Genomic DNA, 22,526 nt, shown 5'->3' with positions numbered 1-22,526 from the left:
CTCTCTCTGTCCCTCTCTCTCTGTCCCTCTCTCTCTGTCCCTCTCTCTCTGTCCCTCTCTCTCTCTGTCCCTCTCTCTCTGTCCCTCTCTCTCTGTCCCTCTCTCTCTGTCCCTCTCTCTCTGTCCCTCTCTCTCTGTCCCTCTCTCTCTGTCCCTCTCTCTCTCTCTGTCCCTCTCTCTCTGTCCCTCTCTCTCTGTGTCCCTCTCCCTCTCTGTCCCTCTCTCTCTCTGTCCCTCTCACTCTCTCTGTCACTCTCACTCTCTCTGTCCCTCTCTCTCTGTCCCTCTCTCTCTGTCCCTCTCTCTCTCTGTCCCTCTCTCTCTCTGTCCCTCTCTCTCTGTCCCTCTCTCTCTGTCCCTCTCTCTCTGTCCCTCTCTCTCTGTCCCTCTCTCTCTGTCCCTCTCTCTCTGTCCCTCTCTCTCTCTGTCCCTCTCTCTCTCTCTGTCCCTCTCTCTCTCTCCCTCTCTCTCTCTGTCCCTCTCTCTCTGTCCCTCTCTCTCTGTCCCTCTATCTCTGTCCCTCTGTCTCTCTGTCTCTCTGTCTCTCTGTCTCTCTCTGTCCCTCTCTCTCTCTGTCCCTCTCTCTCTCTGTCCCTCTCTCTCTCTCTGTCCCTCTCTCTCTCTCTGTCCCTCTCTCTCTCTGTCCCTCTCTCTCTGTCCCTCTCTCTCTCTGTCCCTCTCTCTGTGTCCCTCTCTCTCTGTCCCTCTCTCTCTGGCCCTCTCTCTCTGTCCCTCTCTCTCTCTGTCCCTCTCTCTCTATGTCCCTCTCTCTCTGTCCCTCTCTCTCTGTCCCTCTGTCCCTCTCTCTCTGTCCCTCTCTCTCTCTGTCCCTCTCTCTCTCTCTGTCCCTCTCTCTCTCTGTCTCTCTTTCTCTGTCCCTCTCTCTCTGTCCCTCTCTCTCTGTCCCTCTCTCTCTGTCCCTCTCTCTCTCTGTCCCTCTCTCTCTCTCTGTCCCTCTCTCTCTCTGTCCCTCTCTCTCTCTGTCCCTCTCTCTCTCTGTCCCTCTCTCTCTCTGTCCCTCTCTCTCTCTCTCTCTCTCTTTTCCTCTCTCTCTCTCTGTCTCTCTCTCTCTCTCTGTCCCTCTCTCTCTCTCTGTCTCTCTCTCTCTGTCCCTCTCTCTCTCTGTCCCTCTCTCTCTGTCCCTCTCTCTCTGTCCCTCTCTCTCTGTCCCTCTCTCTCTGTCCCTCTCTCTCTCTGTCCCTCTCTCTCTCTGTCCCTCTCTCTCTCTGTCCCTCTCTCTCTGTCCCTCTCTCTCTCTGTCCCTCTCTCTCTCTCCCTCTCTCTCTGTCCCTCTCTCTCTCTGTTCCTCTCTCTCTCTCTGTCCCTCTCTCTCTGTCCCTCTCTCTCTCTGTCCCTCTCTCTCTCTGTCCCTCTCTCTCCCTCTGTCCCTCTCTCTCCCTCTGTCCCTCTCTGTCCCTCTCCTTCTCCCTCTCCCTCTCCCTCTCTTTATCACTTCCTCCCACTCAAGACCAAAATGGAAATAATTATCTGACAAGATTTAAAATGCCCGAGATCACACTATCCTTTGAGAGAATGCTAAACCAACTTGTCTCGTCTCGAGTGTGTTGTTCAAGATCATAAGAGCACACCTTTAGCCAGGTTACAGGTCGAGTGTAAGGATTACTACTCCACCAAATGTTCACTGTCATTGATCTTTAAGGGCTCTCAAAGGCCCTACAACCTTTGAGATCATTCTCTCAAAGGCCCTACAAGGCTTTTCAAATGATTATTACATCTGATTGTAAGAGTTTAAAAGAAACAAAAGGAGATACCACCAAATGTAGAGATTACATTGTCCTTCAGCTTTACCAGGAACTGTGTTCGAGTGATGTGTGAGTAGCAGTGGCCATCGTGAAATCACCCAAATGATACCAATCGTTGGTTTTTGTTGTTGCTTGGCTCTTGCAAGAACACAAAGGTGGACACAAGTGGTGAGGTTTCAAAATGTGCTAATTTGGCCACTACAGATTTACCGAAAGGATTTTTAAAAAACTATATTTTTAATATATATTGTATGGGACCGAAGGATCATAGAAGAGATCACATACACAAACACATCCCGTTTTTTTCATTTATGTTCCTCACAATTCTATTACATATACGTGTACACACACACACACACACACACACACACACACACACACACACACACACACACACACACACACACACACACACACGACTTCGACTTCAGTTTTGTAACATGAGACCAGAACATCCATTGACCTTGGGGCAAGTAACTTCCCAGAGCACGTTGGGTACCAGCCCACGGGTTTATCCAAGAGATGCCATCGAATGGGGTTTGTCCGTGTTCTATCCCCTACATGCCGATCGTCAAGCGATGAAGCATTGTCTCGTCTTTTGGTACAACTCAGCCAAGATCGTAATCAAACCACCCACCTCCCAGACTATGAGCGGTTGCTATAACCATAATGCCACCACATATGGTGAAATCTTTAATTTCTAATGCAATGCAATAAGTAAAGTTACTTTCCTTTGCTTCATTGATAACCGTTTGAGATCAGGGTCACAATAATTAATATGTGAACATAGCTCATCAAATGTGTCAACGTGTATGTTCCTTACATTCATAGGCGAGGGGAAATTGAGAATTTTAAAGACTGTTAATTTGAATGAAGGTTGAAAAACTATCGCAATGAGAAAGTTTATTTGGCCTTTAAAGTACACTCAATGTGAGCACTTCCTTATAAAATTGCTCATCGGTGCACTCTTCATTCATCACCAAACCCAAAATGGCTTGCATGAATCCACACCTTTTTATACATCGTCTTGGCTCGTGGAAGAGCGCTGTCACACAGAACTGATCAGGACACAACATAACAAAGGGAACAGCAGGAGAAAGGAGAACGCAAGGTGTGAACAAGATGTATACACAAGCAAAATTTTGGAAGGAGTGGGGATGGTTTAACGGGTGTGGAAAATATCATGGTTTTGGATGGGGGATGACTTGAGATTGTGGTGAACATCTGTCTTGAAGACCTGGAGGGAATAATGAGATTGAAGAGAGCATGGAAGGTGGTTCCACAGGTGGGAAGAAAGAGGAATAAATGAGTGGAGGTAAGCAGTGGTTCTGGCTTTAGGCAGTTTCACTGGAGGTAGTTGCGGGTGGACCACGTGCGTCCTGAAGATACCTCATGGGGGGAACAAAGCATGAAGAGAGCAGAGGGTGCAAAAAGAAGGTGGTAGAAGACAGAAAGACCACCAGCCTGTTGGCGAGGGCAAATTGATAGACCCATAGACTCAGCTTCATCGCAAGAGATTCCAATGATCTTGAAAGCCTTGGTTTCTACAGCGTCAAGCTGAACAAGACGTGAGGCAGGGGCGCCAGCCCAGAGGGGAGAGCTGCACTCCATCAAGCTATGGATGAAAGCCTTGTCGGTGGATAAGAGTTCAGGTGTGTAAAGAAAGGACTTTTTCATGATGGAAGATGCCCAGCAGGCATCTGGCTTTCTTGGCCAATTTTGAAATGTGGTTTGCCAAAGAGAGATCATGGCTGAGAGTGAGACCCAAGAGTTTGAGTGACTGAACCTCCACGAGAGGGTTGTTGAGAAAGTAGATGGATGGGTTTGTGGTCCTTTTGGAGGGAGACTGTCCTTTTGGAGGGAGAGAGAGAGACAGACAGAGAGACAGAGAGACAGAGAGAATCTGAATTGATATTCTGAGATGAGGCTGTTGGAGAAAAGGAATACTTCAACTGCGATGATGAATTCCATAACCTTGCTGATGATTGCAAGTAAGCTAATTAGTCTGTAGTTGGGGGGATCAGTTTTTGCACCTTTGTAATATAATTCCGTGACCTTCCACTCGGAGGAAAAACATACTTTGCCGATTCCAAATCCATGACTTTTTATTTCATACAAGGTCTCAGGCTTGTAATGGAGCTGCCACTCATACACACATGGACATACTTACGAGACAAATACAGCCACTGAGCTTGGGGGAAGTGCTGTCACTTCCCGTGATACTCTGGGTACCAACGACGTCACAACAATGGCGCTGTCTTGCTCACCACACTCAGCAGGGCATTTCTTCAGGAATGCTGAACGCCAAGCAAGGAAGCAGCACGTACCACGTTTTAAGTCTTTCATATGACTCGGCCTGGTTTTTAACTGCCGACCTTCCATATTCAGAATGTACACTCTCTAAGCATTGCACCACCGAGTCTGGTTGGGAAAGTAAAGTGGGGCACATTCCAACATCACAGACTTCCAAATCTTTAACAACTCAAAAACACTGCTGCAGGCTAAGGCATCTTCCTTGAACTCATTTAACCCCCCCCAATCCTCTCAGTTGGGGGTGAACTCAATCCTCTCAGTTGGGGGTGATTAAGTTTCACGAGTTTTGTTCAGTTTTTGAATCCTTGCGAAATTCTAATAAACGTATTCCATATGTGCTTGAAATATAGAGGTTGAGTCTTCAACCATCATTTTTTAAACTGTAATTTACCATATTTCCCATGCTACCCATTCCAGATCTCTCAGACAACGTTCAACCAACCGCCAATGCCTCTCACCCTCACCAGCTTCATGGTGGTCGCACCTTGCAAACCCGTGAGCAAGCAGTGGCGAATTCCACGGGGTCCAGCGCGCTCCCAACTTTTCCTAGCACATTGCCCTCTCTGCCAAATGCTCAGACTTCTGCCCATCGCACATCGACTGTCGATCGAGCAAGAGAAAGTGAAGGGGAGTCGGGGCTACGCCGTCCTCAGCATGGAAAGGTACGCACAGGGGGAACCAAGCCGACCGGAAGGACGAGATGTGGTGCACCTGCAGTTAGACCCGGTGGGGCTGGGGGAACAAGTACTGGAGGAGAAGTTGGGAGAGCTACATCCCATTCAAAACCCCCGAGTCCCAACCCTGGACAGAGGCGTTCAACACTTGGGGGTTCTGCAAGGATGCTGAAGCAAAATGAGAAAGACAAAGATGTGGATGGAGACAAAGATGGGAATAGGGACAGTTCAGCTTTGGATATTTCTGACACTCGGCTTGTCATCGGGCCTAGTTCTGGTCGCTCTGCTACCCGGGCATGCTCTGGCATCCCAAAACCAGGCCTTAAATCTCAAGGAACCCGTGTCCCACGATCACTTAGAAAGGCTCAAGGAGACTCCAGACACTCCAGTAACAGCAGTCTGGGTTCGGCAGAGGGGGGAAACATTTCTGGTCGTGAACTACCAAACCGTAATGTTTCTGACTGTGATGTTCTGGGTCATGATTTACCCGGAGGTGACAATTCTGGGAATGGCATTGCCATGACGACGAGCACAACCCAAACGCCAGCTCTCGGACTGGGAGGTGTTAGCCTTCCGCGAACAGCGGGACGAGATGGACACAGGAACATGGCTACTGTTGCACCTTTCATGTACCGGTAAGCTCATCGCAGGAAGTGGCTGCAGATTCTCAATCCTAAAGAGAAAGTCTTATGTAACCATTAACTTATGTTCACATAGTCCATGTCTCATTTGATTGCTTTTCCTTTCTTTTGCAGTGGTCCAAGCGATAATGAGCAAGTTGGAAACTCTCCTTCTGAAGAGGCTAGAGAAACAGTCAAAGCAACTGAGAATCAACATCGACTGAGTACAGGTCAGCTGCCTAGTCATGGCTTTGCAATACCTCCCGGTGCCCTGATGCCACATGATGGGTTGTAGAGATGGGTGACTGAACTGTGTGCTTGTTTCCCTGCATTCGTGCTCTCTGTATAACCATGTGCAAGTCATTGGGTAGCAAGAGCTGTTGCTAAGAAGTACATTTTTGGTACAGGGTATGGTGAAGGACGGTTGGTGAGGAAGAGCAAGCTCGTGCCTGAGCCACAAGGCTTGGAGGGATCGTTGCCCGGCTTGCGAAATCCACAGCTGTGAGTGTTCGCCGTGGCTCACTGTACTCAAGACACAACACACAAAACAACGATGTTTCTGTACATGAACTACCACTTTGAGTTGATCACAAGAAACATACACATTTAGTTGGAACAATGGAAACTATTAATAAGAATATGGGAATTGTACCTGAACTCATACAACATCCATCACACTCGTGGCACCGACCCGAAACATCACATGATACGGATTCCCTGTTGAACTCAAGTAGTCAACTGTGGCTTGGTTATGTAATCAATATGTTTTGGTATTTGTTCTTGAAACACTTTTAAGCTTTTGTAATTTTTCTTGCTTGTGATGATGTGGGTTTGTTGTAATCCATCTTCCTCTCTGCTCCACCCATTCAGTTCCTTTGAGAGAGAGAGTGAAGAGAAAACTGTGGATTTAAACCACGCAGGTTCATCCCTTTCATGGACGGGCCTCACAGGCTGTACATGGGTAGGGGCAGGGGGAGAGGGACTAAGGAGTGACGGTGCTAAGGGAGCTGGGCGAGATGGGATTAAGGGAGAGAGGGTTCGAGGAATTAGGGGAGAAAGGTTGAAGGGTCTCGGGCTGAGGGCATCTGGGAGTGAGAGAATGAAGGCATACGTAGGGGAGACGGCGAAGGGGGCTGATAGAGAGGCGATGAGAAGAATTGGGATCAAAAGACCAGGAGAAGAGGGAATCAAGACTGGGGATGAGGGAATGAAGATTTCTGGGGGGGAGAGAGGAAAGGGAACTGGGATTGAGAAGATGAGGTTAGCCAGCCATGGAAGGATGAAAAAGGCTGGAGGTGAGGGAATGAGGGTAGATATGGGTGAGAGGCAGCGTGAAGACGAAGGACAGGGATTGAGACTAATTGACAGTAAGAGGATAAAGGGGGCTCCCGGGGAGATTGGAAGGGGATGTTTAGGGAGAACCTTTTTGCGAGAAGGGTTGATGGGAACCGGACAAGAGTGGTCAAAGGGATCGGTGAGGGAAGGGATGAGGAAGGTTGGAGAGGAGTTGAGAAATACTGGGACAGACGGAGAACGGAGAGTGGATGGGGAGATTACTGAAGGAGATTCCGAGGCTGTTTCGGAGCTCGTGCCAAAGGTTTCCCGCTTTTTGAAGTCCGAGTCACGGAAGGCCGTGCAGGTTGGTGAAGGATTTATTACAGTTAGAGATGTAGCTTTAACTTGAGCTCTTCTCTTTCTCATCTTGTATTCCCATTCCAGACTCTCTTTCCCCCAAACTTTTAACCACAAGCTCGACTTTATAGCCACAACCTTGACCCCCAACCCCCTCCACCTCACCCTAAAACCCTATCACCACAACCAAAACTCCTGCCTGCTTTTTCTCTTTAACCCATCATTTGTTCCCTTCCTGTTACAGCCAATCGGGCGACCAAGTCCCTCTCACCACTCATCTCAAGTGGAGCTGAGGATGGAAATGGAGGGTAGTTGGTGTAAAGGAAATCGAAGTCGGGGTCATGGTCCCGAGAGGGGAGGAGACCGAGAAAGAACGACCGACGGAGACATCGGAGGATACGCCAGCGATGGCGACGTGCTCGGAAAATGTTTGCGCAGAAAAGGGTGACTTGACTGTTTGCTTCACTCTTTCTATTCCACAGATCGTGAAATATGCATGATGCAACTGGCAAGTTCAGAATTATTTTGGATTGGACAAAAGAGTTGCTGGAACACAATGTCCTTCACAAAAATTACTTGAAGAAACCCAAATCGATGTGATCATCAAAAGTTAATTCAAAGAACAGGTGTTGTTGATCATCTCGTAACCTTTTTTTGCTGCACAACGTGCACGATGAAATGATAAACACGACTTGTAAATATTCAGAAACGGTGCACCCACGGTGAATTGGCTTGAGACTTACATGAGACATTTAAATTAAGATCTCTCTGATCCACTGAGATCCTTATTTAATATTTATCCCTCGTCGATAAACCATCCAATGACGCACTAATCAATGTAATGAAGGAATTCATAAGTTCAACAAAAGCAGTGATGTACAGTACTGTATAGCTGTGGTTTTGTTCACTTTCACCAGGTACTTAAACCTCAGTTTATCATCCAAGGCACCACGCAGGCCACCTGCTTATCGAGAGAACAATATGAACAGGTGAGTGTGTGTTCGTTTTTATTTGTGATTCACATTCGGTGGACGTACCGAGTCTACACCGGCTGTTACATCCAGCATGTGTGTCATATGTGCCGTGTGTGTGCGTGTGCGTTCACATTTGTGTTCAACAGTCTTCCTCCCTCTACAAAAACTCTGACATTTCTATGCAAAACTTTGCGAGCATGTGATGGTACATCAGTGTGTGAAAATTGTACACTGAGAAGTTACACTGTAATAAATTTACAAATCATCGTAAATATGTATTAAATATATCAGGAACTAGAAGGGCACTCACGAGGGTGCATACCTCCACCAGGTTGAACAGGTTACGTTTTGTATCCCACTGATAGGCCGGATCTGCATCCGGACCTGAACCAAAATCTAATCAGCTTGTTCTTGCCACTTACCCCACTCATTCACCAAGTTTTGTACGAATCCGTACATAACTTTTTGAGATATCGTGCTCACTGACAGACAAACAACCAGGTGAAAACTTGACCTCCGTCCACCTTAGGTGGTGGAGGCAATGAGTGATTATTTTTCAAAAAGACTGCCAAAGGTACCAAAAAGCAAGGTTTGGACTTCTTAACTGAGATTCAGTTTGCTGTCAACGTTAGGCAGGGTGTTTACCTAGTCATGTGTGTTTTAAAAACCCCTTTAAGTGTGTCTGTTCATATTTACTAAAGATAATCAAAAGTTTTTCTTGCAATAATTTAGTGGGAAAATGGGAAATTTTGTGCATGGCTAAAAATATAACCACACACAGGTGTGCTGTTTTTTCCTTGTAAAGTCGATTGCCATGTGCATAAATACAGGTATGCTGTACTGTTTCCTTGTAAAGTCGATTGCTGTGTGTGCAGCTGGGATGACAGTCCAGGAAGTAGCAGCAGTTCCATCAGTGACACCATCGAGAATCTGAGCACAGATGAGCTCAACACAAGCTCCTCTATCGGCTCTTTGACACACACCCCCAGCAAACTTCTTCCACTGTCCCTCGCCTCCCCTGTACGATGCTTGTCTCCACTCCGTAGCCTTTCATCTCTGAGACCTTTTTCTTGTTCGTTTTTATCTTCTACTCTCTTCTTCTGCATCTGGATTATTTCCTTCACCCCAACTGTCCACCTCAGCCCCAGGAAGATGGAGAAGAAAGCAGTTGCTATGGTGATGGCCAGTTGTGGTGCCAGAGTCTTCCTCGTCGCCACGATGACACTGTGTCCGAGCCGGTCTTCCCTCTTGCTCGGCAACCTCTCCGACCACAGGGGGGATCGAGGGATGCTCTTTCTCACCAGGGAGGGACGTCCTTCATGGGAAGTCGGAGAAAAGGACAAAGATCTTCAGCACTGAGGGCTTCAGGTACTATTATGAAACTGGACATTCAGGCTAGGATGACATGTTAGGCTGGTTCTGGAGATGTTTAAACCTGAACCATCACCGTGATTAGTGGTGATCCTCATGCTGAAGCCACAGTTCATGGTGTACTGCACCTTGTTTAACAGAACAGCACACTACACCATTTTACCCTATTCTTCACATCATTTATCTGGTTTGTGTATTGTTTTTTTTTTTTGGTTAAAAAAAATAATAAATCAAGGCTTACCTTTGCTTTTCCTACTCTTGACTCCAGCAAAAACAGATGACGCTAAAGTCTCAGAACTTCAGCCACCAGCCCATATTCCACCTCCTTTGCTCCGCGCCTCTTCGGATGGTGATGGGAAAGATCACTACTCCAATTCCCCTATCATACCAACTATGTCGCGCCCTACCACCCCCACTAACTCCACCGCATTTGGCATTCGGAGGATCGGAGGATCCCTGGGCTTTGGGGAGGCATTGCATGGTGCCGGGGGAAGTCGAGGGACCGGTGTTTCGGCAGAGTCTGCCACTTTGGGCAAGACGCCACGTTTGCGAGGTGGTCCTGGACGTACTGGAAGGAGATCCTCTGCCCTCAACGTTCCACTCCATAATGTGGGTTCATTTACCTCAGTTACACCTGACCTCTCGACCACGTGTTTGCTTTCATTTCTCTACCTCTCATGTCCCATACATTCTCTGTTCATATAACTTCCTTCCCTCTTCCTGACATCCTCTTTTCCCATCCTGTTCCCCACATATTCTTCATATCTTTCTCCTTTTTTCTTTATTTACCTTTACATGTACACTCCCTTCAGAAAGTATACACACCCCTCGACTTTTCCACATGTTGTTGTGTTACAGCTTGGATTTAAAATGGATTAGATTTAAATTTTTTGTCCCCGATCTACACAAAATACTCCATAATGACAAAGTGAAAACATGTTTTTAGAAATTTTTACAAATGTATTGAAAATGAAATGCAGAAATAAGTATTCAACCCCCTGAGTCAATACGTTGTATATGCGCCTTTGGCAGTGATTACAGCTTCGAGTGTTCTTGGGTATGTCTGGATCTGCCTTGGACATCTGGATTTGGGGATTTTCTCCCATTCTTCCTTGCAGATTTGCTCAAGCTCTGTCAAGTTGGATTGGGAGCGTCGGTGAACAGCGATGTTCAAGTCTTTCCTCAGATTCTCAATGAGATTCAAGTCTGGGATTTGCCTAGGCCACTCAAGGTCTTTCACATTCTTGTTCTAAAGCCATTCCAGTGTTGCTTTGTCTGTATGCTTTGGGTCATTGGCCCGTTGGAACGTCAATCTTTGCCGCAGTTTAAGGTCTTTTGCACTCTGAAGCAGGTTCTCCTCAAGGATTTACCTGTATTTGGCTCCATTCATTGTTCTCTCTCTCATTACAAGTCTCCCAGTCCTTGCCGCTGAAAAGCATCCACATAGCACGATGCTGCCACCACCATGCTTCATGATAAGGATGGTGTTAGATGGGTGATGAGGTGTGCTCGGTTTCTGCCAGACGTCTCGCTTTGCATTAAGGCCAAAGAGTTCAATTCTCGTCTCATCAGACCACAGAATACTTTGCCTCGTGCTCTCAGTCTTTCACGTTCCTCTTTGCAAACTCCAGGTGTGCTGTCATGTGCCCTTTTCCTCAGGAATTGCTTCCGGCTGGCCATTCTTCCATAAAGCCTAGACTTGTGAAGTGCTGCAGTGATTGTTTTCCTTCCGGCAGGTTCTCCCATCTCAGCAAAGGAACTCCGTAGTTCTGTCAGAGTGGTCATTGGGTTTTGGTGACCTCCCTGACGAAATTCTTGGTCCCTGACCTCCCTGACCAAAAGTCCTTCTTGCACGGTTGCTCAGTTTGGTCAGATGGCCGGCTCTAGGAAGAGTCTGGGTAGTTCCAATTTCTTTCTATTTCCTAATGATGGAGCTCACTGTGCTCTTGGGAACCTTCAACGCTCTAGGTACCTTAGATAGAAAGGTGTGTTTCTATTTAAATCATTGGCCACAGGTGGGCTCCAATCAAGTTGTCGAAACATCTCAAGGATGATCTAAGGTAATTGGATGCACCTGAGCTCAATTTGGAGTGTCATAGCAAAGGGGTTGAATACTTATTGACACAAGACATTTCAGCTTTTCGTTTTTAATTAATTTATAGAAAAATTCTATGGAAATTTCAAGGCTGTAACATAACAACATATGAAAAAGTCGAGGGGTGTGAACACTTTCTGAAGGCACTGGATATAATACGAAAATGGTCACCTGTTGTTGAACAATTTCTCTCTTCGATTTTACCGACTCTTGCTTTCGAATAATGTCACAAGTGCATATTGCCTATGCACACCTACAAACAGGCTTTATTGACACTGGCAAAAGGGAGAATGAAATGCGTCTGTCTGAGCTTATTGTACAGGTGTGCAAACCCACTTGCCTGGAAAGGCATATTCAGACCTTTCCAAGCTCCTGCGTAGTGAGCAACAAAGTTCAAGCTGTGATCAAATTCCTGCTTTGATCCATTGTCGGAAGACAAAACCTCCAGTTAGCTTTTCCTCTGTGGTTTGCCACTTTGTACATTCCCCACGTACTTTGGCCATCCATGATGAAATAATGTCTCGATTGTTGTCATCTTCAATCACATCATTGCTTTCCCTGTCGCTTCACCTCTCAATTTATTCCTCTCTCTAGGAGGAGGATGAGGGGGAGGAAGAAGAAGACCCTCCAATTCCTCAGCAGACGCTATTCTACTGCAGTCTTCCGAGGCCTGGCAAAGCATCAGGCCGTGTTAGCCATGCCGTGACGGCCATGCCAGAGTACAGGGTAATTTAATGTTATTGCACAAATGGTGCCACTGTAATTTCTCTCATTTCATACTCATGTACTCAGTTTAGTTCCTTACCTCGTTTCTTTCATCCCATAGATGTCTGTGCCCCGTCGGACAGCCAACCAAACAGATAGAGAGAAAGTCCTCGCTTCAGAAAGCGAAAGCACGGCATGCCACTTGGCACTCGGGCCTCGGGAACCAGGATTATCAGAAAGAAGTTTTCGAAGGCCTGAACTGTCTCGTCCCCCATCCAGAAGTCGTTCAGAGGAAGGGTCACCTCCAGCCCGCAGGTGCTGACAAGTGGGGGGGGGGGGAAACGAGAGAGGGATCGATTGTGGAAAAGGTGTCAGAAGGGGGCAAGGGTGGTAGTCATTGAAGTGTACATAGATCCATGATGACTTTATAACACCGTTAACGGAGAAGGAATAATAATTATGTTTTTCCGGCATCTCTTTTAGCTTGTACCGATTTCGCTTGACTTGGTGCGGCCGAGTTCTTTATCTTTCGACACTGTGAATATCCGACGAGTCGGTGCAGCGGTAGTGCCCTTACCTTTGAGCCGTCATGGGTTCGATAGGAAGGGTGAGGCATCGATGTGTGTTCCATCCCTCAAATGGACCTTAGGATGGGCATCCCATCTGCCGGCATTAGTCAGTGGACGATAAAACATCTCACGGTGTCCTTCGCGAAGAGGAGGCGAGTCTTCACCGGCACCCTGCACAAATTACAAAATCCTGCGCCAATCTTCAGGGAGCACTGCATCAGCAGCACAGCCGCGCTCCCGAGCAACGATGCTTCCAGCCGGCATGTGCTGCACACAAACTAATGAGTGCAGCACTCCTATTCGCTCTTTTATTCCCGATTCCTGTGCCTTTGTCGATTTGATCACACCTTTGCTCCCAAGTTCTCGTGTCTGTCCAATCTGCTTATATTATAGTTTAGTGCACTTCAGCACGGTGAATGCTATTGGACGGGTAGTTTTAGAGGCAAATCTTCAAGGAAAGGAGCATTGTAAAGATGTTTTATTTTCTTATTCCTTCTTGGTCTTGTCAAGAAGTTAATTATACACTCACGGTGAATTGGCTTGATAAATGCCTGAGACATTTTACAGGGGATCATATATGTCGAAGAGGACCAGGTAATGCCTAAAATTGCTTGGTCAAAAGTCAGGGATTGAACAACTGCGTAAGTCGGAGGTCACTTGTCATTACTGAGAATTGTGGGTGCAAATAAACTGGTTTACGATGTCCTTTTTGCCCTCACGTGTGTCTGTTCATGAGATTTTGGTGAATAATCTGGTCTCATGTTATTCATCCCATGCTGTAAGGTTCCTCACTTATGCATCTACCTTCCACTAGATCTTTTTTACTCAAGTCCAGTCGACTTGAAAACATATCGAGCTTCTCCACGTTATCGTCGAGCCTGCACTCCGAGCCCAGTTCTTTGGGCCTGAACGAGGTGGACGGAGATCAAGGAAATGATCAGATCTCCTCTCAAGGCCACCGGATGTCCGGCGAACGGTACGTTATTCTAGTTTCCAATGAAATTGGCAGTTGGCCCTTTTGCCTGAATGGGTCACACCTCAGTGACTAGGCTCTTCTAAATTGTTGATACTCATTAGCGATTAGCGCAGAGCACGTCTGTGCCATCTGACATATGCTACCCTCTCTTTAGGGACCAAGGCATCATGACCCTTCCACGACAGTCGGCCAGGATGAGTGTGAGCATCGCTTCAGAACCATCATGCGAATGGCCACGCTCACTCTCCATCAGCTCTTTGAACATCCCCTTGGAGGCACAGCCACAAATGGTCCCCAAAATGCATCCCCCAGGTGAGACTCATGCTGCTCGTTTGTTAATGGTGTCATAATCATAAGGATCATAACTCTTTTTATGAAGTGTTTAAAGTAAATCACATCACGTTCTGATGTGTTATAGCCGAAGCATGAACAATGATAATAATTACACTTTATCTTCGTCTTGTCGCAGCTCATGGTTCCTCCCTCTCCATTGCTTCCTGTTCTTCTTCCGTGTTCTCCATGGTGAGAATCGATGACACCACAGTCAGTTTTCCCAGTTTGTGAAAGCTGAAACGAGTCAGTGCAGTTGCATGTCAGACGTACAAGCAATCTATATTATTTACGGGTTGTTCCTTTGATTTAACCACTTAACTTCCGGTACTAAACTGTGCGACCATTAAGGTTCATGAGGAATTGTTCATTCACCGGAGCATGAGTACGAATCTGTTTGAGGAAGTGCCATTGTGAAACCGTCGGTTTTAAGCTCATTACACACCGATAGAAATCCTGATCAAGAAGTTTATAGCTTCATTAAAAACAATCATTACTGACATTGACTAAACCTGTTTATCTTTAGATCTTTGCCAATCGTTTTAGCTCTTCATTTGAACAATTCCACTGATATCTTCAACTCTTTTTCTTGGGCCGAGGACTTACCGATGAACCCATGCTTAAAATTTTGGTTAAATTCAAGTTTCATTCCCCCAACAGACAACGGTACGAAACTCTGTAATTTTTGAATAAATAAATAATTTTTACATTTTATTTTACATTTCTCTGTCTGTCTCTTTTACAGCCTGAAGAGAAAGGACAGAGTGAGGTAAGAACGACACATGGGTTTTCATTCCCTGACTCATTCTTACTCTTGCTCTTTCTTATGACTCAATAACCTCGTACACTCAGCGTATTACTGGCACTTCCTTATCTCCTTGCTTGCCTTGCACTCATGTTATCATTGCTGAGATAAATGAGCACAAAGACATATTTACTGCGGTGAATCTCAAAGAAGAGCAGGGACAGGGACGTAAAGAAAAGGCAATTCTGTACGAGCGCACACCGCAACCGAACCTCACACTGGGACACACATTAGTTACACCACTCTTCCTTTACAACTACCCCAAATACAAATCTATTCTCCTTATTCCTGTCTCACCCCAGTTACCAGCTCATGTTTCATTCCTATTTGTAAGCTGTACTCCCTAGACCTTACAACCCATCCCACTTCCTCCACCACCACCACCACCACCACCACCACCATCTCAAATAGTCTATTTGCACGTACTTTGTCAATCCTCTTTGATATCGTAAATACCTTTCGCACATCCCTGTGGCATCTCCTCCTCTCCAATGTCCTCAGCCCTGCCTTGTCTCATCTCTCCTCAAACTTCAGACATCTATTCACAGCTGTCTGTGATTCATAAAGTGTTGGCTTGGCCATTTCTTATTGGGGTTTTTTTGGCTTCGCTATTTCTAAGGAGAGGTCTCTTCCCCTTCCTCATCTTCCCTATCTGTTCCTCCACCAGCCCGAGGAGAAAGGCAAAATCGAGGTAGGAATTTCCATCGTGATTAGATTCTAATGTACTGCTGTTATCTCTCTTTGTTTCTGCCTTTAAGTACATTTTCTTCAGTTTTTTTTGAATCATCCCCAAACACTCATTATCTAAGCCTCGATCTTCTTCACTGACTGCCATGGAAGAACAGCTTCCCCCCTTGTAATAATAAATCGATAATTGTCACGTGGACTTCTCCAAGCTTGAACAGGCTTGGACTGGCTTCCCTCCATCGCCGACATTGCAATGACAAGAATAAGAGACTTGGGACTGTCCAGAGTGTGACCATGATCTTACAATCAAACAGAACAAGACCTTATTGTTCTTGTTGGGGCCACCAAGCATCTGGAAGGTACACAGAGTCAGATTGAGATGAGTCTCTCTCGATCGAGTGCAGCCTGTGGCTGCTGGTTGTATCATTGGTTGGGATGCGGCTATGCCGCTGATGCAGTGTCCCCCTTACCATCACTGGTGCTCATTTTGCTGACCTCGGAAGGATGACAGGCTGAGTCAACCTCCTGGTGTATTTTAATTCAGCGGCCAACGGGACTTGAACTCAGGACCCTAGGATCCCAAGCCGCCACCCTCACCACTAAGCCAACACCAGGCTTCATGGAGATGAGTGAAGACTCTATTGCTGTGCAAGACAAAACCATCACGATGTTCCACAACTCCATAGACTCCAACTTTTGGTATTTATGACTCAATTAAGCGATACTTAGTCATTGCAGTTCTGAGATGCAAATAACAACAAAGTAGTTTGATCACTCGCGTGAAGATATGATTTATTTAACATTCTCCTGTAAAGCCCTGAACGGTAGTTCGTCCTTGTGGATGAATTTCACCACTTTGGGTACTCGATGTAAGAACCACAAGTAGATGTCAGTATACCTAGTATAGAGACGAGCCAACTGAATCCTCTCAATCTCTCATCCACAGGTTTGTCACATTTTTTGTCCAACCAATGGTCAAAACACATGTTGTGATGAGGTTGCTGTTGTTAATTAGCCCCGGTCAGTTCAGCTCGATCGAGCCCGCCGCACGGAGAGAGCCGATCGATCTCTCAGGAGTGACCCAGCGATCCCTTACATCGAAGATGTTGTGTGATGAGCTTGTTACGATTGCCCTTTTTGATTTGTTCTTTATGATATTATTTGGGGAAAAAAAATTGACAGACAGTATGGAATGCACTTTTCAACCTCATCTTTGCCCTCACAAGTCTTAGGGCACTTCATTCATTATGGTAGTGCTGTCATGTCAGTTCATCATGTGTGGTGTGGTGTGGCCGCACTCGCTTTTATAACATATCCTTACCCCCTCTACCCTTTCTTCCCACAACCCACCCCATTTTACTGTTACTCCGCACATCCCTCACACCAGGTTCAGAAGTTACGGGGCAAGCTGGACATGTCCAATGATAAGGCTTCTGCCCTTACCAGCCAACTTTCCACTAACGTGTGTTCTTTGAACCATTAAGTTTCCGCCGCCTGTGCTCACGTCAGACTCCTTTCATCATTCGCAGTACACATATCATAACCACAATGTTTCCATTCCTCATGTGCACATGATGTCACTTTTGATTCCCTGTCTCATGCACTTGGCTCTCTTCAGCCTGATCAATGCTTGCTAAACCCTCATATTGGACCAAAGATTGGACATGCATGATCTGACGAAACTAACAAACTGATGTGCTGATCCTGCGGTGATCTTGACACTCCTCCCCAGTCATTCGCTTTGTTATTTAATTTGTCTTCGTATGGTTTGACATGTGTCCTTTTTTTTTCCCCACACCAGACTCATCTTGTCGGCGTCTTTGAAGAGACACTCAACAGCATGGCCTATCGTCTGCAAGACCTCGCCTTCACGGCTCAGCACAAGGTCCGGCTTTGGTTGTGCTCCAAGTGGTTTATTTTTTAACGATTGTGTACAATTCCTGCGCGAACTTTGGTAACCTGGTAATAGTTTCACTGTCACTTTCTGGAGTACTTTCTTGAACAGTCAATCACGCGGTTTCATAACCATCTTGTTATTATGGTGAAAGAAAGCTCAGCTCGTATCAAAAAGCTGAGTATGCAATCCCACTAAGTGGACATAACCACGAGCTCGAGAAAGGAACAGATAAAATAATTTGTTCACTAGAAGATCAAGGAATGGATACTTTGCTGACCTCCAAACTGTCCCATTGGATTCAATTCCTGACATCATGTTCTACTATCATTTTAGTATTTTAGACAAGGCTGCCATCATAGCCTAGAGGTATGCACACTCTCCTCTGAGCTGTCTCGTCTGGGTTTGAATTCCGACCCAACTAGAAACTGTCGTGCTGGTGTTTCACAGGTCGGGTGATTAATGAGTGTGTGTGTGTGTGTGTGTGTGTGTGTGTGTGTGTGTGTGTGTGTGTGTGTGTGTGTGTGTGTGTGTGTGTGTGTGTGTGTGTGTGTGTGTGTGTGTGTGTGTGTGTGTGTGTGTGTGTGTGTGTGTGTGCCGTCCCTCGGATGGACGTTAAATTGGGTGTTCCATCTGCCGGCATTAGTTGGTGGATTTCTAATATTCTACGGAAAGTTCCTCACGAAGATTAGGCGGGTTATCGTCAGCCCTAACCTACACACTACACAGGGCACTGTATCAGCAGCATTGCTGCACCCCCCTCCCCCTGCAAGTAATGTTCCTGCAGTGATTTGTTCTGCATACAAAGTAATAATAATAATGAGAAGAAGAAATCCTGTAGCTCTTATTGTGTAACATCCCCAAATAGGATTTAAGGGAGGCCTTCACCCTATATCATGGACTGAAAGAAACTGGCTTAATGTTTTTAATGTTCATGGTAACTTTCCTCAAGTGTGCCTGTATACCAGTACCTTGGGCCAGCCTTAAATCTAGTAAGTGGTTTACTGCAGTGCTGCATTAGGATGATTCTTTGTTTAGACCTACTTTTGTGGCCCCACAAGGCTCCATAAACAACAAAAGGAAACTGATCTAATCAGATCACAAAACATGCGAAAACAATCAGTGTACAGAGAGAGCTTCAAGGAGGATCTGATGACACCATGTTATTTCCTGGATAGAAGAGAAACATCATTATTCAAATTGCCCAAGCTAAAGACAACCGAGTTAATATTGTCTGTATGTCTCTCTGTTTAACCTCCGTCTCTGTACATTTTAGGATGTTCAACTATCGGAGCTGAGACAGACGATCGAGTTGGTAAAGCAACAGAACTCTCTTGCACAAGCTGCTCTCAGTGGTGTACTGATGTCTGCTGAACCGCACGGTGAGCGGGGAGGGATTGAAGGGGAGGAGGGGTACACTACAACTGCGGATAAACACACAAAAGGTCAGTAAGAGGGAGATACAGCCAGGCATTAACTGGACAAATCAAAAGAGAATTACACCTCAAATATGGCATTACGAGTCATGATCAGAGGTTTGAGTGTGTTCATCATCAAAGATGGATGTCATGGCATCACAATAAAATACGGATTTTGATTGCTGGGGTTCAACAGGCACACACCATAGATAATGAGACGCCAAACGTTTAGAAAGTGATTCAGACAAATTATTATGGGAAGACGAATAAATTAAGGAATGCAATGCTTAGTATTGTACTCGTCTCTTTCAGCCGAGTCATTGGGCCTGCTCCGCCAGCCTTCAACGGACAGCATTACGAGTGGTTCGAGTATCGGAGGAAATGGAGTGACAAGTGGGGAAGCAAGCGGGTTAGTGGCAGGAAAGATGGTGGGTGGAGTACCAGGAAGGACGACGGGCGGACAACCCGGGACGGTCGTTCCAGGCATGAGTCCCAAAATCAGTGTCGCTGATGGAGATGCCCCACGAAAGAAGAAGAAAGGCTGGGTAAATAATTTACTTTTCATTGTGTGAGTTGTTGTCTTCATTTTTCAGGTCTGAGTAAAACACATGTATTCATCTGTTATCTACACAGGATACCCTCCAATATCGCGGGGGAGGGGGGGTGAGGGTTCGGTTCCTGGAAAATTCCACAATCATTGGAACCACGATCATGGAAACCAAGGGCCAATGGGAAGAGGGGGGTTTGGTTCCTGGACTTCGAGAAGATATCGAGGAAGATTGACAGCAGCCATAAATAAAGACATTACTATTGAAGTAAACATGTAAATATCTATATAAAGCATGTTAACACTCAAATAAACATGTAAATACAATAAATACGGTTTAAAGTAAACAAAAATGCACGACTTTTACCTTTTAAATTTATTACAACACAGCGAGGTGGGTGATGGTAAACATATTACGTACTCGTACTGTACTCTGCCGTAAATCGAAACCACAAGACTTCGCTCAGGATGATGCTCTTAGAGAGGGGAGGGTGGAGTGGAGTGGAGTGGGGAAGGGGTGAGCGTGGAAGGGGTGAGTGCGGAAAGGGCGAGCATGGAAGGGGTGAGTGAGGAAGGGGTGAGCGTGGAAGGGGTGAGTGCGGAAAGGGCGAGCATGGAAGGGGTGAGTGGGGAAAGGGCGAGCGTGGAAGGGGTGAGTGGGGAAGGTACGAGCGTAGAAGGGTGAGTGGGGAAGGGGTGAGTGGGGAAAAGGCGAGCGTGGAAGGGGTGAGTGGGGAAAGGGCGAGTGTTGAAGGGGTGAGTGGGGAAGGGGCGAGCGTGGAAGGGGCGAGTGGGGAAGGGGTGAGTGGGGAAAAAGCGAGTGTGGAAGGGGTGAGTGGGGAAGGGGTGAGCGGGAAAGGGTGAGTGGGGAAACGGTGAGCGGGGAAAGGGTGAGCGTGGAAGGGGTGAGTGGGGAAAGGGCGAGCATGGAAGGGGTGAGTGAGGAAGGGGTGAGCGTGGAAGGGGTGAGTGCGCAAAGGGCGAGCATGGAAGGGGTGAGTGGGGAAAGGGCGGCGTGGAAGGGGTGAGTGGGGAAAGGGCGAGCGTGGAAGGGGTGAGTGGGGAAGGTACGAGCGTAGAAGGGTGAGTGGGGAAGGGGTGAGTGGGGAAAAGGCGAGCGTGGAAGGGGTGAGTGGGGAAAGGGCGAGTGTTGAAGGGGTGAGTGGGGAAGGGGCGAGCGTGGAAGGGGCGAGTGGGGAAGGGGTGAGTGGGGAAAAGCGAGTGTGGAAGGGGTGAGTGGGGAAGGGGTGAGCGGGAAAGGGTGAGTGGGGAAACGGTGAGCGTGGAAGGGGTGAGTGGGGAAGGGGTGAGTGGGGAAAAAGCGAGCGTGGAAGGGGTGAGTGGGGAAGGGGCGAGCGGGAAGGGGTGAATGGGGAAGGGGTGATCATGGAAGGTGATTCAGTGAACAGAAAACCAACATTAGTTTTATGATGAAGGCATCTGCAGCATTTCCACAACCCACAATGTAGAAGGGTAACAGGATCCTTAAATCAGCTTACCTTGAACCACGATCTTCCCTGCTTGGGGACCAAGGTACGAGGTGACGTCGACTTCCAGAATAATCCCATCTCGTCGGTGTTAAAAACATGTTCCGTTATAAATCCCCTCACCTCTATTTGTTTCATGAGCTGTGCATGAGAATGCGTGTTTGAGAACGGGGGTTCAAATCCGGGTGTCGGAAATTCAGTGTTTGGCAATAAGGTTAAAATACGGAGTTGGAAAATGAATGTTTGGGAACTGGGTTTGAAGGATGATGAAGGTTTGAAGGATAATGAAGGTTTGGGAATGAGGAAGAGTACAATGAGGAAGGTTCTACTTACAATCATTGACCCTGTAATGACGGACCGTACAGATGCCGCATTTTCTCCTCGAACAAACCGATCTACCAACTCGATATTTTCACCCGTCATCATAACCTTTCTCTGCTTTTTGGTATAACTAACTTTGTCCATCACTTCACATTTGGGATCATTAAAAACGGTGCACCAGAAACACCACAAGGCTCGTAATGGAAGGTAATCGTTCACGCACGGGACACAAATGATGGTTCATCTCAGCTCAAAAACCGCGAATGGTCGAAATGAAATCCCACGATTCATACAAGCCCGTGATATTGGAGGGTTGACTGTGTATAAAAGGAGCCAAAATTCTCCGTTCGTAACACATTATTCGAGAGACCTTGAACTGCTGTCATAGATTAATACAAATGGTACCATTGGAAAGGTAATAATCGATTTACTTGGTTGAAAATTTAATAATCGATATATTCTGCAAACAAAAATTTATTCGTTTCATCACAAACTTCCCTCTTTTAAAAGCCCGTTTCCAAAAATTGAGAAAGGAGAAAGCGAGACCTCAGATTTAATGCTGCTGTTCCCACGGTAACATTTATTAACCTACGACAGCGGAAACCTTTACAAGGACAGAAGGAGCACACAAAATTATATCTTGTAATACTTCTTGAAGAAATGGAAAAATATATAAAAGTACACGGAAGAAGAACACAAACAACAACCACTAAATATCCTTTTTCACATGTTTTACTTAATTCTATATCCTCATTGACATTCACAGATATACATGCAATGTATTTATGAAATACAAAATGCTGTCTTTTGATTAGACCCGTCAGTGAAGCGACGGGAAGCACGCCGAGTTTTATTGATGTTGAGCAACACATGGTTCGTGATAATAACTCATAATGATTACAGATAACGATAACCTGATCCTTTAAAATACATCACACACTGCATCCCTTGATTATCTGGAGTCACTGAGTCAGAGAACCGTTTCCTCACAATTTGTATTGTCTTCTCCAGCTACGAAGCTCCTTCAAGCAAGCTTTTGGGAAGAAGAAGAAGGCAGAGAATGAGGAAAGCTCTGCCTTGGACACTATTGCAAGCACTCTGACAGAGTGAGGCATTTTGGGTCCACAGAACACAATGGAAGATAGAGTGGGAAGGGTGGGAGGTGACTGCCAGAGATAGGTTATTGTAAAGTCTAAGGACCGAGATATCCACATTTGGTAGAAGTTTGCATCATACTTTGTCTTTTTTTATACACAAAAAGCATCATACGAGTAATGGTACGATGACTTCAGCATACAAGATGCAAATTATACACCCACCGTCGATTATGATGTCATGTACATCC

The 22,526-nt window shown here is 46.2% G+C and overlaps 1 protein-coding gene across 5 annotated transcripts in view; it reads left to right on the top strand.

The window, feature by feature from the left end:
- LOC147010209 (neuron navigator 2-like) overlaps nt 1-22,526 on the top strand; it is a 74,949-nt gene that overhangs the window by 33,123 nt on the left and 19,300 nt on the right. For 3 of the 5 annotated variants that reach the window (XM_085860754.1, XM_085860753.1, XM_085860752.1), the window contains 21 exons: nt 4,494-5,385; nt 5,506-5,600; nt 5,778-5,871; nt 6,241-7,009; nt 7,247-7,446; nt 7,920-7,991; nt 8,852-8,996; nt 9,119-9,344; nt 9,616-9,956; nt 12,037-12,168; nt 12,269-12,462; nt 13,531-13,692; nt 13,847-14,004; nt 14,162-14,214; nt 14,768-14,791; nt 15,495-15,518; nt 16,902-16,976; nt 17,316-17,399; nt 18,685-18,790; nt 19,139-19,371; nt 22,193-22,287. In XM_085860754.1, coding sequence (XP_085716880.1) covers nt 4,494-5,385; nt 5,506-5,600; nt 5,778-5,871; nt 6,241-7,009; nt 7,247-7,446; nt 7,920-7,991; nt 8,852-8,996; nt 9,119-9,344; nt 9,616-9,956; nt 12,037-12,168; nt 12,269-12,462; nt 13,531-13,692; nt 13,847-14,004; nt 14,162-14,214; nt 14,768-14,791; nt 15,495-15,518; nt 16,902-16,976; nt 17,316-17,399; nt 18,685-18,790; nt 19,139-19,371; nt 22,193-22,287 — 4,174 coding nt within the window. The remainder of the gene's footprint in view (nt 1-4,493; nt 5,386-5,505; nt 5,601-5,777; nt 5,872-6,240; nt 7,010-7,246; nt 7,447-7,919; nt 7,992-8,851; nt 8,997-9,118; nt 9,345-9,615; nt 9,957-12,036; nt 12,169-12,268; nt 12,463-13,530; nt 13,693-13,846; nt 14,005-14,161; nt 14,215-14,767; nt 14,792-15,494; nt 15,519-16,901; nt 16,977-17,315; nt 17,400-18,684; nt 18,791-19,138; nt 19,372-22,192; nt 22,288-22,526) is intronic. The other 2 variants (XM_085860755.1, XM_085860756.1) reach the window with 2 other exon arrangements.

Source organism: Eptatretus burgeri, chromosome 17 (assembly GCF_056783735.1).
Source record: "Eptatretus burgeri isolate ZD-2024b chromosome 17, Ebu_testis_v1, whole genome shotgun sequence".
Lineage (NCBI taxonomy): Eukaryota > Metazoa > Chordata > Myxini > Myxiniformes > Myxinidae > Eptatretus > Eptatretus burgeri.
The sequence above is the reverse complement of the archived record's forward strand: the minus strand, read 5'-3'. Positions and strand labels throughout refer to the sequence as shown.